The sequence below is a fragment of the Aspergillus sclerotioniger genome (assembly GCF_003184525.1).
Source record: "Aspergillus sclerotioniger CBS 115572 chromosome Unknown BO94scaffold_8, whole genome shotgun sequence".
Lineage (NCBI taxonomy): Eukaryota > Fungi > Ascomycota > Eurotiomycetes > Eurotiales > Aspergillaceae > Aspergillus > Aspergillus sclerotioniger.
In genome coordinates, this window is record NW_020290998.1 from 105,479 (window position 1) to 121,546 (window position 16,068).

The 16,068-nt window shown below is 45.9% G+C and overlaps 7 protein-coding genes across 7 annotated transcripts; 3 read left to right on the top strand and 4 right to left on the bottom strand.

Moving 5' to 3' along the window:
- Positions 1–260: 260 nt before the first annotated feature.
- BO94DRAFT_616912 (uncharacterized protein) lies at positions 261–1,610 on the bottom strand (the record flags this gene model as incomplete). The annotated part of the gene is made up of 3 exons (XM_025616811.1): positions 662–1,610; positions 562–637; positions 261–388 (listed from the first exon to the last, which is right to left on the bottom strand). The coding sequence occupies exons 1-3, from the start codon at positions 1,562–1,564 to the stop codon at positions 261–263; spliced, it is 1,107 nt and encodes a 368-aa protein (XP_025469412.1). The 5' UTR covers positions 1,565–1,610.
- Positions 1,611–1,922: 312 nt separating this feature from the next.
- Positions 1,923–3,083, top strand: BO94DRAFT_564453 (uncharacterized protein; the record flags this gene model as incomplete). Its single annotated transcript, XM_025614419.1, has 4 exons — positions 1,923–2,246; positions 2,309–2,436; positions 2,507–2,774; positions 2,859–3,083. 4 exons carry the CDS (start codon positions 1,923–1,925, stop codon positions 3,081–3,083), a joined length of 945 nt encoding a protein of 314 aa, XP_025469413.1.
- Positions 3,084–3,433: 350 nt separating this feature from the next.
- On the bottom strand, positions 3,434–5,024 carry BO94DRAFT_377401 (aldo/keto reductase family protein). The gene is made up of 3 exons (XM_025607233.1): positions 4,147–5,024; positions 3,915–4,087; positions 3,434–3,859 (listed from the first exon to the last, which is right to left on the bottom strand). The coding sequence occupies exons 1-3, from the start codon at positions 4,567–4,569 to the stop codon at positions 3,508–3,510; spliced, it is 948 nt and encodes a 315-aa protein (XP_025469414.1). The 5' UTR covers positions 4,570–5,024; the 3' UTR covers positions 3,434–3,507.
- Positions 5,025–5,319: 295 nt separating this feature from the next.
- On the bottom strand, positions 5,320–6,161 carry BO94DRAFT_461314 (alpha/beta hydrolase; the record flags this gene model as incomplete). Its single annotated transcript, XM_025607921.1, has 2 exons — positions 5,320–5,688; positions 5,751–6,161. The coding sequence occupies 2 exons, from the start codon at positions 6,159–6,161 to the stop codon at positions 5,320–5,322; spliced, it is 780 nt and encodes a 259-aa protein (XP_025469415.1).
- Positions 6,162–7,085: 924 nt separating this feature from the next.
- BO94DRAFT_377484 (uncharacterized protein) lies at positions 7,086–7,703 on the bottom strand. The gene has a single exon (XM_025607234.1). The coding sequence runs from the start codon at positions 7,406–7,408 to the stop codon at positions 7,091–7,093; it is 318 nt and encodes a 105-aa protein (XP_025469416.1). The 5' UTR covers positions 7,409–7,703; the 3' UTR covers positions 7,086–7,090.
- A 6,085-nt stretch (positions 7,704–13,788) lies between these two features.
- On the top strand, positions 13,789–14,654 carry BO94DRAFT_461516 (alpha/beta hydrolase; the record flags this gene model as incomplete). The annotated part of the gene is made up of 3 exons (XM_025607935.1): positions 13,789–13,849; positions 13,901–14,313; positions 14,370–14,654. The coding sequence occupies 3 exons, from the start codon at positions 13,789–13,791 to the stop codon at positions 14,652–14,654; spliced, it is 759 nt and encodes a 252-aa protein (XP_025469417.1).
- Positions 14,655–15,341: 687 nt separating this feature from the next.
- Positions 15,342–15,803, top strand: BO94DRAFT_583624 (uncharacterized protein; the record flags this gene model as incomplete). The annotated part of the gene is made up of 3 exons (XM_025615573.1): positions 15,342–15,371; positions 15,429–15,495; positions 15,556–15,803. 3 exons carry the CDS (start codon positions 15,342–15,344, stop codon positions 15,801–15,803), a joined length of 345 nt encoding a protein of 114 aa, XP_025469418.1.
- Between the last annotated feature and the right edge of the window lie 265 nt (positions 15,804–16,068).

Genomic DNA, 16,068 nt, shown 5'->3' on the forward strand with positions numbered 1-16,068 from the left:
TGCACAAAAGAATCTCCAGCAGTCAGGAAACCAACTGTTATTCTCCCAATCAGCCAGTGCGATATCGAGTAATCAGCTATCTTGATTGTTTGCGCAACTGTTATTGTCCGAAACCTTAATATTCTTCTGCTGAAGGTCTCTATGCGTCAATGTAGGCCGGTTGCCTTGAAGGACGCGAGCGAGGTATTTTTTGTAAAAACGAGCCCTGTAGTCTGTTGCGTTCGACCAAGGCTTCACAAATTCTTGAACGGAAGACTCCTCTATACAGCTTCCTCTGCCAAGAGCATCATATCAACAATTAGAGTGGCGAAATCTTTTATATCCTTAGGCCTGAGCATGTTCCATGGGCCATATGTCCTCATTTGGAGGTGCGTCCCCGGGGTTTTAACTGCAACGTCGAGGTTTAGATATCCCATATAGTCCACCGAGTGAGAGGCAAATGTAACATAAATCTGGTGTCGATTCTCGGATATTAAAGCAAGTCTTCCCATCGGTAAAACAGTGACTTAGTGTTGATCCCGCAAAACTCTGTCATTGGGGCTGTGAGCAATATCGACTTACTGGCCGTTGAGATCAGGAGCGATGAGACACCTTGCTGAAGCCATCCTACTATCTCCGCGGTTTCCTGCATGATTATCTCATTGAAACCTTTTTATCGCACTCGTTTCTTTGCTTCTACGATGTAGAGGACGGCTTGCGTGGCCTTCGACCGTAAGCCACCGTCTGTGATCGTGATGTACCCTGCTTTCCCAAACTTGGGCGAAAAGCTTAGGTGATCGACCGTCCACTCATTTTTGACATTAGCGATTAACTGTGAGAGCTCTTTTAGTAGTAGTATAAGGGCGGTATTCACGCTGGCTTCATCATCAGCATCTGGTAGGTCGTTATCGGCGATGAATGTCGGGTCGCCATCATCTCCGCTTGAGGTAGAGGCCGCATCAGTATCACCCGAAGCTGGCCCAGAGATCGCATCTAGTTCCGACTCACTATGGTCGTGGCCGGGCTTAAAGGAATCGACTATTATTCGTCCCAGTCTTCGTCCAATCGTTCTCCTCGCTGTGGATCTCGTCGGTGGACCTGGACTTCCTGGCTTCGCTCTGCGCTTGCTCTCGCGCAGAGTCGAAACTCCCTTTACCTGTACCACTTGTTCCTGCATGTCACGCGTCGGCTTGAAGGCGCCGGGCCAGGCATCACTGGACGGTCTCATTCCTGTTACTGTTTGGACGCCTTTCAGGATAGCCAAATATCTACTGAACTCAGAGGATTGCTCGACAATTTCCCGTGCTGATTCCCAATGTTTCTCTAGTCCGAAATCCTTCAGTTCTTTCACCAGCCGATGGCGGCTCTTGGTCATTGGAGAGAACGAGAGAAAAAGGGCATATTGCCTTTCATTGACACCTGACCCGGATCCTAGATAGCCAGGTTCTATGTCATGAATCGTTGTGGATTGTAGATTTGCCCGGGCAAGGAGGCACCTTAACTCCACCGAACTCTTTGGGATGCGAAAATTAGGGATACGGAGGCTTCCCTTCGCAACCTTTGGCTTTTTCTGTGGTCCCGGCATGATTTTCTTGTATCCGAGTCGGTAGTGTAAACTGAATTGAGAAGGGTGTTTAGCAGAAGACTTTCTGGTTGGCAAGGGTACCATCAACGTATGGTAGAACCGGTAACGACGTGTAACACCATACACGAAAGTATGGATGCGCACATGACCATGGTTCCGAGAGGAGCCTTCGAAATTCCCTCCATAACACACACTCTACCTAATTTGTGGGTCATAGGCGATCATCTCATCCTTCTACGTGTTAGTCCCATTGTTCCTTCCAGAACCATCTCATCTTTCCTTCCTGAGTGATAGCTACTCTCTCTATCCACATTTTGCTCACATCAAATACATCCTGGTTGGCTTTTCTTGTCCGACGATGTCACTTCGCAATCCCCTCAGCAGCCTGAAGATTTCTCGGGGCCGATTACAGGAACATGTAGTCGCGGGCGATGAAACTTTCGAAGACGCGCGAAAGGAAATGCAAGGAGATCTCAAGCGGACACACGAGCACGTAAAGGCTATACCGTTGTCCAGTCTTACCCGCAAGCAAGCTGCCCGCTATGATATCATATGCGAAACCCTGACGCTTCGAACGGATGCGGGCTATGCATCTACTGAGAGGGTGTATTTCAAGCCTTGGTCATTGCTCAAGCTTCAGCAACACCCCATCGATCACAGCGATAGAGAAACCGGATGTGATGTCAAAGCGAGGCTGTGTTTGACGACTTCACAAACGATCCCCGTGATGATCCTATCGATGAGGATGACTCAGACGAAGATGATACTGGAGCTTTCTTATGCAATGTCCTGGTTTATGAATTTATGCAATATGCCAGGGACGGGCAGCCGCCAGGAAACACACTGGAGTATCTGTCGGGCTGGTATGGGGGGTGAATTAGCCAGCACACATACATACAATGCCGCGATGCGGGATATCTACTGATGTCGGCTGATCCTCAGTTCCTTTGATCGCAAAATTCTGAAGAGTCGATACATGGATCTGGCCATGTTTAGTGACCCTCACAGGAATCCATTGGCCTCGCCACCTCTCTCTTTCGACGCTGTTTGGTACAGGTACTTGCCCCAAGAACTGCCACATATCAGCTTGATCGTCTCATACGGGGGCGTGGGCAATGACAACCTCCTGCGTTCGGAAGTCCTTGCCCTCGTCGGAATCATGAGGACCCGGCTTGGACAAACGGAGCTCAGAGAGCACACAATAGCTCCTGTAAGTTTGTTTGTTTCTCCCAACACATGGCTAGAACAATAAAGTCGGTTGCATCTTGATTCAGTTTCTTCTAATACCTCCCAGGTCCTCATGATATCTTGCATCGGCTTCCTCAAGGCAAGGATTATTCAGGCCTACTACACCAATGGAAGGCTCATGATGTTGAAAAGCCCCCTCCACGACTTCTCCACTCCAGAAGCCAGAGGAATCAATATCCCTCTTTTCCTGCTGTACATGTGCAGTGATTGTATCGGGGATACCAAGGCCCTGTCGCGGGAGATCCCACTGAATGAGGATACCAACCCCTAGGGACATGAGCTCCTACCTTCTTGTTTTACTTTGTACTCTCCCTACTTCACGTTGCTATTTGCTTCCCCCTTTTCTATGCTCTCTTTTTTCATGTTCAACCTATTGCAAGAAACGCCTTTCTGTCGTACACTTTTGCCAAAGCGTTTTAAAATTACGTTACATGTTTGAACAATTAAGCAATTTACAATTCGAGGAGCTCCATCTTCGTAGGTATTTCACGAAATTGAGCGGATATACCTCTTTTGCTTTATTTGCTAGTAGCCGTGGGAAACACTAATGAGGAAAAGCATCTTGAGATGGATCTATCTGTGTACCATGCCCGGTAGTCGGATGTACTATTCTGTGAGATGAAATCTGTGGATTTCGTGCCACCAGATGCTACCTTGGTATTCGATTATTATCCCTAATCCGTATCCCACCTTTATCATGATAGCGTCTTCCACAAAGAATCAATCGCCGACACTACCTCATCGGGTAGCGGTCCATTCTTGATGGCTTGGACGTTCTGCTCTAGCTGAGGAATCTTGCTTGCCCCCAGTATGATGCCATCTTCCGGCCCCAGGAGGGAGTGGTAGGAGAGCCATCGTAAAGCGGCCTCTGGCTTAGAAATATTGTAGGGCTCCAAGGTCTTGGTCAGAAAGTGAATAGCATTATGCATCTCTTGCTTGTCATAGAGCAACCGGCCGTGGGCACCCATGGTATTTCCTTCCCCAAAACGAGTTCCCTGTACATCTCCTGCTGTCAGCTTTCCGCTAAGGAATCCCATTGCCAGAGGACTATTGATGACGTGTTAGCCTGTGCAACACATTATATCTGATAGTGGCGTCCTACCTATAGGCATTGAAGACCACGCCATGCTTTCTCAAGGAAGGGATGAGTTGTTCTGCCTCACGGCTGACGAGGTTGTAGGGGTTTTGGCAAACGGTAGGCTTCACGTAGCCTTTTTGTTCACAGATATCCAAGTATTCAGCAAGCACCTCAAGTGGAAAATTGGATACGCCGAGCTGATTGTCAGAAATTGGTAAGCTTGGAGTCGGCCAAGGGAGTAAGGCAGACTTCCTACCTGATCAAAAAGCCCCTTTCGATATTGCGCATCGATCCCTGCGGCCTGCTCCTCCAGCGGAGTGGTGGGATCTGCGGCATGACAATAGAGTACGTGAACCTTCTTGTCCTGAGGAAAGTGCAAGCGGTCATAGCTTGCTTGCAGAGACTCTGCCACAGCTGGAGGTTCGAGCGTGCCACTCGCGTCGCGATTGAGGACCAGTATCTTGGTATCTATGGCAAAATCCTGGGCTGCCGCACCAGTTTCACCGAGAAGCCGCTCGGAGCCTCCTATGCGGCCTGTTGGGTATCGGGGCGCGGTGTCAAGTCTCGAGATTCCGAGGGACTTGAGAGTTTGTAGGAGTTCCTCAACGGACTCTCTTGTGGTCCAGTCCTGGCCGATGTTACCACCTCCGAAAATAAGCTGTGGATGGGAAGAGACCATGTTGGTTATCAAAACAATGACTTGAATCCGTTGAGCTATAGGATATTTAGGAGACGATTCCAACTAAACATGATGGCCAGCTAAGCTATCTGGACATCGCACGGTCTTTATATTCGGAAGAGTGGAAGAAAGGGTCAGGAGGGGCACTTGGGAGTGTAATGGGGGGCAGAGGTTAGTACTTAGCTGGTGGTCTTGGATATGATGAGAAGGGAGTACTACTTCCCGGGCGGAAATCCCCATCCGGCCCCACGGCGCCATTCGGATGCCCGGATGCCTGCCTGATCCGGGCCCGCTGACAGCCCGGCCGGAGCCATCTATCCACTCCGTACTAAGTTCTAATGAAGGACCATTCTTGAGCGATTGTTGCGGTACGGAAGTGTAGACAGTTTAAGCGAATTACTTCCCTTAATTTTCTTACAATCCTTCCTTCCTACTCTTATTCATTTTCCCATTTTTTTACTCTTACCCCTTTCTCGTGACTTTCGTCTCGTTCTTTGACTCACATCTACTTAATATTTGTTTCCTGTCCAGTGCAGCACCATAATACCGGGCCTGTCATGGTAACCGCAAAGAAACCTGCTGACTGCCATCACCTTACTGAGCGTCCGCTAGCGGACCCAGCTATACAAGGTATTCAAATCATATTGATTGGTATTGCAGACAGCGCAGGTGGCGTGTACCTTACCAAATTGGAGCACTCATGATCCCTATTGCTGGTGGATCTGAAGTCGGGGGGTCGCAAGATTGCAGTTATGCGACCGTAATACTTGACGCCTTCTCCAAGCCTTCCCGGACTGATTCCTGGACCAACGCCGCAACCTCACGAGGCATGCTCAGAAACGGCGAATGTGAAGAGTCCAGGCTTGCGGTTGTGATTGGACCCATGCCTGCAACCATGGCCTTTTGGATTTTCAGTGGCAATGCCATGTCCTGCTCGGCATGAATGTAGGTGCACGGAATGCCTTTCCATGGTTCGTATGTGTTAGGGACCTTGAAAGACTCTGTTGTGGTGGGAAGAAGCTGGGAGATCCAGTAGTCTTGCACGTCCCGAGGAAGGTCGTTATAAAAGAGATTGGCTGGATTGCTGATTTCGGGGTCATTCGCGTAGGTTTGGTCGCCCTAGAACATGCACTCAGTGAGTATGAATTCCCAAGAGGTCTCCACCCTCTCGCTAAACCTACCTTGAACTCCCAGAAGGATGGCGCGACCCCTCCAAAATAAGTGAATATCGACATGCCAGCTGGGACGGCGAAGGCCGCGAGATACACGATCTTAATGATACCCCCAGATTTTCCGGCCGCACGTCGCTCGGCGAGGCCCAAGCCTTGTGCTGCGCCCGAGGAAACCACACCACCATAGGAGTGAGCTATCACGGTCACTAGATGGCCATCATCCGCCAGCTTCTTGATGACGGCATGTAAGTTCGCCCTGTCATCCGTCATGGTCTTGGGCGGTTGCGATGTGCTGCCAACGGACGGGTGAGTAACAGCAACGGAATCCAGCCCGAGGCTCATTAATTCATCCCGAAGCTGGTTCAGGCAGGCTGGCAGATGCCAAGCTCCAGGGACAAGAACAATCGTGGAAGAGGCCATGAGGGAAAATTCGACGGATGTACGAGATCGAGGATAGCAAGGTTGATGACGGCTGGGACGGCGGGGGAGACCAATTAATATATATTCGACTCTCGGTCCTCGTATGGCTGGGCTCGTACCATGGTATCTCCACCTGATTCCGCTATCGTTGTCGTCGTTGGCGCTACTGGTTTAGCGACTCCCACCAAGGAGGATAGCACACACTAGAGAGCAGTGGCCCCCACGCTGCAAACCTCGACGATTCAATGCGGGACACGAAGATACCAGCGAAGTAGGGACTGCCCATCTCGTATAACAGGTAGTGAAGATTGTGCATTGGGGAGAAGGAAAGGTTGGTTCCGTACCGGAAGTATGTAGAATAGAGGCTGCGGCTGCCTGCATGCCTGGCATGCGCCGGGCCTGAACCTGAACTAGGTCCCTTTGGGACTAGCCCCGCAGTTAGGCTACCCACTTGGCCAAATCATCCACTCGTTGATACCGTGAGATTCGGAATCGCCTTCCGCCTGTGTTACTGTTTTCTTTTCTTGAGGCCTCACTGCCAAGATTGGGACTCGTACGCTAACCAATAGCGGTAAGTGTGTTACAGAGACATAACGAACGGTGGTATCATTCGTCTCTCAGCATGACGTCATAAATCATTCTATAATGTATTCCCTATTACTGAGGGTAATGACTCTGCTAGAATGTTCGACCACTATCTATTATATTATGGAAGACATCTTCTATATATATCAGCCATCCCAGACCCTCCTTCCAAGAAGGGTCTTCGAAAAAAAGTAGAGACAAGGAAAGGCAAGGAAAGAAAAGGCAACTATGCTTTGTCGACTATACCATGTCAGGGAATCTATTGGCTACAGGCAGAATAACTAGCTCGAGATACGTGACCAAAGGAAGGAACGTGGACCCAGAGGGAGGATGATGAGGTAGCCTCAGATCACGTGACCACAACCATTCACAGAATCTACCGCGGTTTCCCAGTCACTGAGAGTATCAGAAGAGGATATGGTATCTGGGTGATCTGGACCCAGCAAGTTGCGGCGGAGCTCTGCACACTGTTTTATCAGAGCAAGGGCATTCTTAACCTTTCCCTGGCCTTTCCATGTAAAGGCTAGATTGGCCATGCTGGCAAGAGTGGAAGGATGCTCCGGCCCTAGCACTTGCTTGCGTAGCTTTAATACTTGCACTCCCAGCTCTTCTGCTTTCTTCCATCGTCCCTGATTCCAGTAGGTCAATGCCAGATTGGCCATACTGGTAAAAGTAGAAGGGTGCTCAGGCCCTAGTACTTGCTTTTACAGCTTTAATACTTGTACTCCCAGCTCTTCTGCTTCCTTCTATCATTCCTGATTCTGGTAGGTCGATGCCAGATTGGCCATACTGGTAAGAGTGGAAGGGTGTTTAGGCCCTAGCACTTACTTGCATAAATCTAATACTTACACTCCCAGCTCTTCTGCTTTCTTCCATCATCTCTGATTCCAGTAGGTCAATGCCAGATTGGCCATGCTGGTAAGAGTGGAAGAGTATACAGGCCCTAGTACTTGCTTGTATAAATCTAATTCTTGTACTCCCAGCTCTTCCGCTTCCTTCCATCATCCCTGATTCTGGTAGGTCGATGCCAGATTGGCCATGCTGGTAAGAGTAGAAGGATGCTCAGGCCCTAGCACTTGCTTGCATAGCTTTAATACTTGCACTTCCAGCTCTTCTGCTTCCTTCCATCGTCCCTGATTCTAGTAGGTCGATGCCAGATTGGCCATGCTGGTAAGAATATCAGAGTGCTTAGATTCTAGTACTTACTTATATAAATCTAATTCTTGTACTCCCAGCTCTTCCGCTTCCTTCTATCATCCCTGATTCTGGTAGGTCAATGCCAGGTTAGCCATGCTGGTAAGAGTAGAAGGATGCTCCGGCCCTAGTACTTGCTTGCATAGCTTTAATACTTGTACTCCTAGCTCTTCTGCTTTCTTCCATCGTCCGTCATTAGAGAGATAACTACAAACATTTCGAATCAAATTAATGTATTTCACTTGCTTCTTCCAAAATCCAGCTTCTATTATTAATAAAAGAGCATGTGGTAGATATACCTGTTATATCTACTGATTTATATAATCATTATCTAGAAAGACTTTACTTAATTAATTAACAGTCTTTAATATTTACAGACTAAACTATTGATTCTTTCTCATCCAGTTCTGAGTTGCAAGATAGACTAATCAGTATAGATTTAGAGAACTGTCTCTGCTTCTCTCACTAATAAAGAAGAAGCTTTTAAAAAGATCAAGAATATCAGTTTTATTCTTATTCAAGATTAGCTGGAGAAGTAAGGATTGTGGAATATCATAAAAATTAATACAGATAAAAAATAACAAATAGTCTGCTACCAGCTTATTTAACTATTAAATTTATTAAAAGAAGATAAACCAAGTCAGAGTAACAGGATTCTGGATATCTTTATAATATATTTTATCTTTAAAATCTTTACTTAGCAGTTTAACCACATGCGGCTCCTGATCCTGTAAAAACTGAAGATAATTAGAAAGTCCAATACTATTTTTATTAATATATACCGCTGTCTGGGTAATTATGAGAGGGAGAAAGACCAGCTGTTTAAGAAGATTTAGAGTTATAATATAATCATTGAGAAATGTTTTCTCAATAAGTGAGTTCTTTAGAATTTCGATGAAAGACTCTGTATTCAGCTCAGTGACTTTAATAACATGGAAAAATACTAGTTTCACAGCTATCTTACAGCTACACGTGGTAAAAAGAATATAGCCCTGCTTACTTTCAGAAAAAAAGTCTATTAATATTATATTAGTAATATTATTTATACTCTGTTACAGACCCCTGCTAGCTAGAATGACTAGTGAGGCGGCTACGTCAGGCAGAAGGCAACGCCCGGAAGGGAGATAACTATTATCGGGAAAGAACCCCGAGCTGGGCCGTCATGTGTCACACGTCACGTGAACATGGTATACGGACAAGCATGTGGTATACGGCATACCATCATGGTCTATAACTACCGCATGGGTATACGGCAGACCCGATGGTATATGGAATGGTATACGGAGAATAGGATATATAAGGACACTCCTTCATGTACTTAGCTAGTTCTGTTCTTCGTGCTCAATAACACTGTCTTTAAGTAACCATACGTTTGGTAAAGCTTAGCGACAACACTCGTCCGCACTCACTTACGGATAGCTGCGCGGCACTATCTGGCCTTACTTCTCTTCTCTTGTTCAGGACCAGTCACCCCTTAGATAGTCATCAGTCTGACTTACCTCGATTCAGTTCGAAGGTACGTATTGGAACAGAAGCTAAGCTAACAGGAACAGGGAGAAGCGATCCTAGGGTTTGACATACTCCACATTCCCATATTATCTATATTATCAAAGAAAAAAAGCCACTTCCCAGCACTTTCTTAGCTAAGATAAGCTTTGATCTTTTCTTTCATCTCTGCCGGCTTTGTATCAGTCATTTTCAGTTTTAAGATGATGTTTATATAGGCTTGTTCCATATTCTCATAACTAGTATATATAATTCAATAAATCAAGTAATTAGGATCTTAATTTTACATATAGTAGGCTAGTTCAAGTGTGATCTGTATTTTTCCAACACTGTCTAGTCTGCAGATAATAATTTTACTAGGTCTGTTTTATTACAGAAATAATTCTTTAATTCTGATGATTTCTTCCTCTTGGCCTGCGAACCGTAGGTTCCTCTATAAGAAGACTATCCAGACTGATTACTTTAAATCATATGATTTTTTGTAGCAATAAATAAAAATTACTAATAAAAGAGTCTTCGTGTATACAGCAGCCGCAAGCACAGTATATTTTTATCATTTTTTATTTTTATACAAATCATAATAGTCATAAATACCATGAATAACTAGTAATAGAAATTCATCCATAAGTCTAGCAGTCTCCATTTCAAAACAGAGTATATCTAGATCCTGAGTAATAAAATCATAAGTCTTGACATCTTTCATGATCTGATCTCCGGAAGTAATTAAGTTATAATAAATATAAGGATTATCAGTCCTCCGCGCAGAATATTTTACTAACTGTGTCTGATTACATGCTAAACAGTTATGTTTACTATCCTCATGGTTATAGATTAATAAGAATAATTAGTCAACTTTTAATCGCGAAAACTCTTTTCTTATCTTTTTAATTTTATATAATATATCATTCAAAATTTCTCTAGTTAGCCTTTTCCCGGTCATATAACTACTCTCTAATTAAGACACAGCCTTCAATAAGACTAGTAGAAGTTTATTAAGCAACCTAGTGTGTTAAAATTGTCCGCCGTGCAGTATCTTGCCGTAGTCAAATTAGATAATACTACTTGAAGTGATAGTTAACCTACTAACCACAATATCACTAAAGCAAATATCATTTCTTAGGCTCGGGACTCCGCCCTCAATACCCACCATTAATCTGAAACCAGACCGGAAAGTTAGAAAGATAGAGACTATATATAATACTATATTTATAATAAATATTATTTTATAAATACTACCAGGCAGACAGGCCACTACTATATTATGGCTACCAATTCGCCTAAGTATGTAAACATTATGGTCGGATTCTGGCTAAGAAAATAGAGAATAAATATTATCTAGTATAATCTTTATTACTGCTAGTTCTAACAACAAGATATAAATCTATACAACCGTATAGTCGTTGTGCGTGAAGAAAATTTTCTGTATAATATATAAAAAAGTAGTAAGACTTTACTAAGATAAGACGGATAGTCTTTAATCATAAGAAGATAGAGAAGGCGTTAAAACTACAGGATTAAACATTATAAGAAACAGATCTTAGGTTAAAGTTAGAAAGGTCATCTGACACATGTAACTGGGAGGCTGTCATAATTAAGAAAACCAATCATAGCCTTGAGAATGTATAAAAAGCAAAAAGAGAAAGTAATATGTATTAATATTAAGTAACAAGACTAGTTTCTTAACATAATATTCATAAAGTGCTATAGATAAATCTAGAAAGATCATTTACTAGTTATCCAGATAAGCTCAAAGTCTAAGCTATGATTGAGTTCTGAGAGACTTTATCAGAGCATAATTATTATATATTATCTGAAATAATGCCTCTAACTTCTTGACACGCAGGATTATCCTGATTAGTTATCAAGATTCTGATCAATATAAAAGCGGGATATTAGATTAATGATAGATCCCGTCAAAGCTTAGAGGCGGTGGTTCCAGAGTAATCCCAGCATGATGAAAATGCCCCTCTGCACTCTGCTTCCTGACACTGACAATATCAATGCACCATTCTAGATATGTATCAAAGTTAAGCTCGGGGTCCTCTTTATATATCTTCCAGTTATGCTTAATAAAGGTCTTTAACTCTGCAAACATTTCCTCAATGGGATTGAGATCTGGTAAGTATGGAGGCAGATACAGCAACTTTACCCTGACTTTACTGCACATCTATTCCACGCGCTCGGTATGATGAAATGATATATGATCTATTATCAGCACAGATTTGGCCTCCGGCCACCTCCTGTAATGATAAAGCAGCTGCTCCACAAGAACTTCGAATATGGATACATCAGTAGATCCCTGGAATACACAGGTAAGTATAACACCATCCTGGGCATACGCTGGCAGTATTTGATATCGCTGTCCGCGATGAAACCGAGAGATTTGTACCGGTGTCACTCCAACAGGGGACCAGGCCGTTCGCCTGAAGCCAACTCGCTTATCACATCCCGACTCATCGACATAAATAAGGTGGTACGAACGGAATTCAGACAGGCTATGAAAATAGCAGTCCCGCAAGTCCGCATTACGCTCTCCAGCAATCCGACGAGCTGCTTTTTTAGACCATCCAACGGATTTGAGCGCCCTCCTGATACTGGCGGTTGTCACTACAGTCTCGAATTCATCCCATAAAAAAGTTGCCATTTCGTCTAGATACAGATCCGGTTTCGTAAGGAGATGCTCGCAAAGGGCGTCCAGCATAGGCGGGGTTACCGTTCGCGGTCGGCCGGCTTTGATTGGAGGTGCTTTGACACTGCCGAAAAGTCGCAGGTTCGAGCGAATATATCTAATGCTGCGCTCACTGCAACCAGCCACGCCAGCCATTTGAGCAGTAGTCAATGATCTGCTTGTTATCATGTCACGAATGAGCTCATGCTGAGATGCTGCTAGATTGGGAGCCATTTGGAATATATGAACAGCTGCTTATTTGCAAGAGTGCGAAAAGATATGAGAAAGGGGAGTGGTGCAGGAGATGATATGCGTATTGTCGTTAACGTTGGTTGCCTGTATTGTACTTCTATGTCAGTGTAAGAAATCGAAAGTTCCAGAATTATACAGTGCTGGTAACATACAAAACACCATCATAACTGCCAAGGTGCTAAAGATCTACAAGTGGGGCTTCTAAGCAATTAAAGAGTGTTTGGGGCGGAAGCCGATTTTGAATGTCTCGGTAACAGTCCCTGTCTCCTCCATGTTTCAGTCCAGACCCGCAAAGCTCTGAGTCCCTGCGATTGAATGACAGATGAGTCATGACGTCAATTCACACCACCAACTAGGAGCATGGGGAACGCATGCTACCACGGTTGAGAACCACAGAAAGCAGACGTGCCATAAATTCCATCGGACGGGAAACGCATCAGTCAAATACTGTGGGGAGCCATGGGAACAACTGACACTCCGAGCCGGGCCGCTACTTCCCGACCGGTCATACCGAGTTCCCGACCGTACGGAGTAGATATCACCACGAGCTGCAACATGATTGATAGGGCCATCCTTCCGGCCATGATCATCACAAGGACTGTCCCCTACCATCTTATCCTTGAAATTTGGTCGACGATCGCGTGTGAAATGACAGCACGGGGAACCGAGCTCTGAAATCAGCCCAATGTGACACGCCCCCTTAATACCAACCTTCTCTTCGTCAGTTGTCTGAAACCATTGTGAATACCGATCGTTCCAAAGGCTTCCTATTAAAGAATGTCCGAACTCATGGGTCTCACCGAGACAGTTGTCGATCAGGATGATCCTCTGCACGATCCCATGTAGCAGCGACGATCATTGACGGGAGAGTTCTCAACTCCGGCCACCAGTCCGGCAGGATGATCTGGGCTAAAGCCATCTAGCCATCCTTCTTTGAAGGACAACAACTTGGATCAGAATCCTCACCCGAACAACGAAGGCCTCGACGTGGAACTTACGAGGGGAGGGGGCACTCGTCGCATCCGATGATGCAGTATCTCTTGGATAATTTTCGCCAAGACTGCCAGAACCATTTCCCCGTCACCTTTCCTCCCGAAAGTTGCCCCGAGCCGAGTCAGGGTTGTTGTTTGGCTGGAGGGCCCCATCCCTGACTCGTTCCCAGAAGGTTTCTCCGTATAGTAGCACTTATCAGGTCAGCCACGTCACTAAGATTCGATAGGGACATTACATGCCTTGCAAAGGAATGTGCCTACGTTGATAAACTTTGCTCTCAAGAAGAGTCGTCACATCTGGTCGGACATGAGAATTCCCGAGCCACAGTGCCAATATCATAAATATGCGGACTCCTCCTGTATCGTCCGTCTTGTGAACCTGCGAGCTTTCTCATAGCAGAGCCATCCGGATAACTCTTCTTCAGACACGATGTATTACGATACGGTTTCCACTTACACCCCGCGCAAGGCCAAGGTTCTGTTGCTTCATGGTAGGTCTTTTAATTTCCGACATTGACACCAACTGACTTGTACCCTGCCAGGCAACGGACAATCAGCACATACCTTCCAGGCCAAGATGCGGTTTCTGCATGAACCAATTGCCAGAGCGATTAATAAAGCCCCTTCAATCACACATCGAGACGTCTACTCTGGAGGGGTCGATTTTGTATACCTGGACGCACCCATACCTGCGTCTCAGATCGACCGGGGCCAGGAGCCTCGAAACGGAAAAGAAGCCAACCCGGACCGACTTATCGACTCTTGGGTGTGGGGGGATGGGGATCCAGAGAATGGAGAAATAATTGGGGCGGAGACCGTGCTGCCACACCTAACGCGGGTTCTCGAGGGGCAAGGCCCATTTATGGGGGTCATCGGCTTCTCCGAAGGTGCGACGTGGGCCACAGTTCTCAGTGGACTCTTAGAGCGCGAGGCAAAAGCATCGACGGGATTCCATGTGCGTACCTCCTATCACCTCTGGGTCATTGTTTATACTGACAATACCCCCGCTAGACAAACCACCCACCGCTGCAGTTTTGCATTGCCTTCTCGGGCTTTCGGTTTGAGCACGAGTCCTACCAATGGATGTACACACCCAAGATTGAGACACCCGTTCTTCATTTTATGGGCACGCTGGACACCCAGGTGACTGAGCAGCAAACCCTCAGACTCATCGAGGCCTGTCAAAATCCGACGGTTCAATATTTTGAGGGAACCCACTATATCCCCAGGACACCTGAGATTAATAAGCGCATTACCGATCACATCCAGCAAGCGCTAGTATGGAGCCTAGGCTAACATCCGATATTGTCCTACGCGTGTGTGCTCAAGTCACCTCTGGAAGGGATCTTTGGCTTTGTGTATCTACTCCTTTCTAATGGAACAAATTGTGCGTGAGAGATGTACAGATGAGGTGCCATTTTGGTGAAGCACATAAGGGTGACATTATCTCACAGTACAATCAGACCAACATACAACGTCCAAGTCTACCTTACTCCAGACACAATCTAATTGGACGCTCCCCTGTCTTTTTCTTCATATGCCATCGAACGCTCTGCTTTATTGGAGCTCTTGCCCTCTATAACCCTAGCAAAATACTCACTCAGAGAGTATGTAGTGTTTAGATCCAGACTAGTAAATCAGTGTTAAGCCCGCCAGGGAAACATTTCAAAAAATGTGTGTTGGTGAATCCTAGGCCCCGTTCAGTTCTGCCGTTTGCTTTGTTCTACCACTCACTTTAGAATTACTACTTGTCGCCCAGGTGAAGCACACAGCCACCTAGACATCCCAATTGTTAATTCCATATCATTAGTCTCCCTAGTTCAAGCAGCCTTTCCTCTTGAACACTTCTCTACAATCCTCCAAGATAATACCTCGACCTTGAACCCACTCCTCCAAAACACTTAAGCTAAATAACCTTTACCCTCCAACAAGCTCTACCTCTAATCTCTCTCCGTCTATCCACCCCACAAATCCAGTCTAACAATGCGCTGGACCCTTGAAAATGAACACGTGGTACGCATCCCACCAACACCCTGTCCTTCAAACAAAACCTAACTCTCCCTCCACCAGCTCTGGCGCACTATTTTTGAGACCCAGAATCTCACTCTCGACCTGGACAAAATCGCCGAAGCATGGCGTAAGTCTCCTCCCTACATTCTACGCCAATCTCTCACGAACAAACCACTAACTGTATTAGCCGGTGACGACATGCCCACCGCTCGCGCCATCAAGGAGCATCTGGAGAAGTTCCGCCGCGGCTTGAAGTCAGGCAACTCGGTGACCTTCAGCATGGGTGGAAAACGCGCCGCGGATGATGATAGTTCTGGTGCTGTTGCGACTCCGCGCAAGAAACGTGCCACGAAGAAGAAGGTCAAGCAGGAGCAGGATGAAGAGGGGGAGAATGATGATGATTTTACTCCCTTCGGTGGCAAGGTGGAGGAGTAAGATACAGCGACGGCAATGAGGTGTCTAGTGGTAGTTGGACATTTGTTATTTCAGACCGATGAGGCTTTCATATGGAGGGTATTCGCAGGTTGAGCCGGGTTTTTATGGTTGTATCTACATGATCATGATCATTGGCATTGACATTGATGGAGCCACGGAAGGACATTTAATTATGATGTGGCTGCTTCTCCTGTTCAGTAATACGTCCACTCTAGTGACGAAAGCCTAGTAAATATTCCCAGTGATCCTCACGCCAATATGAACT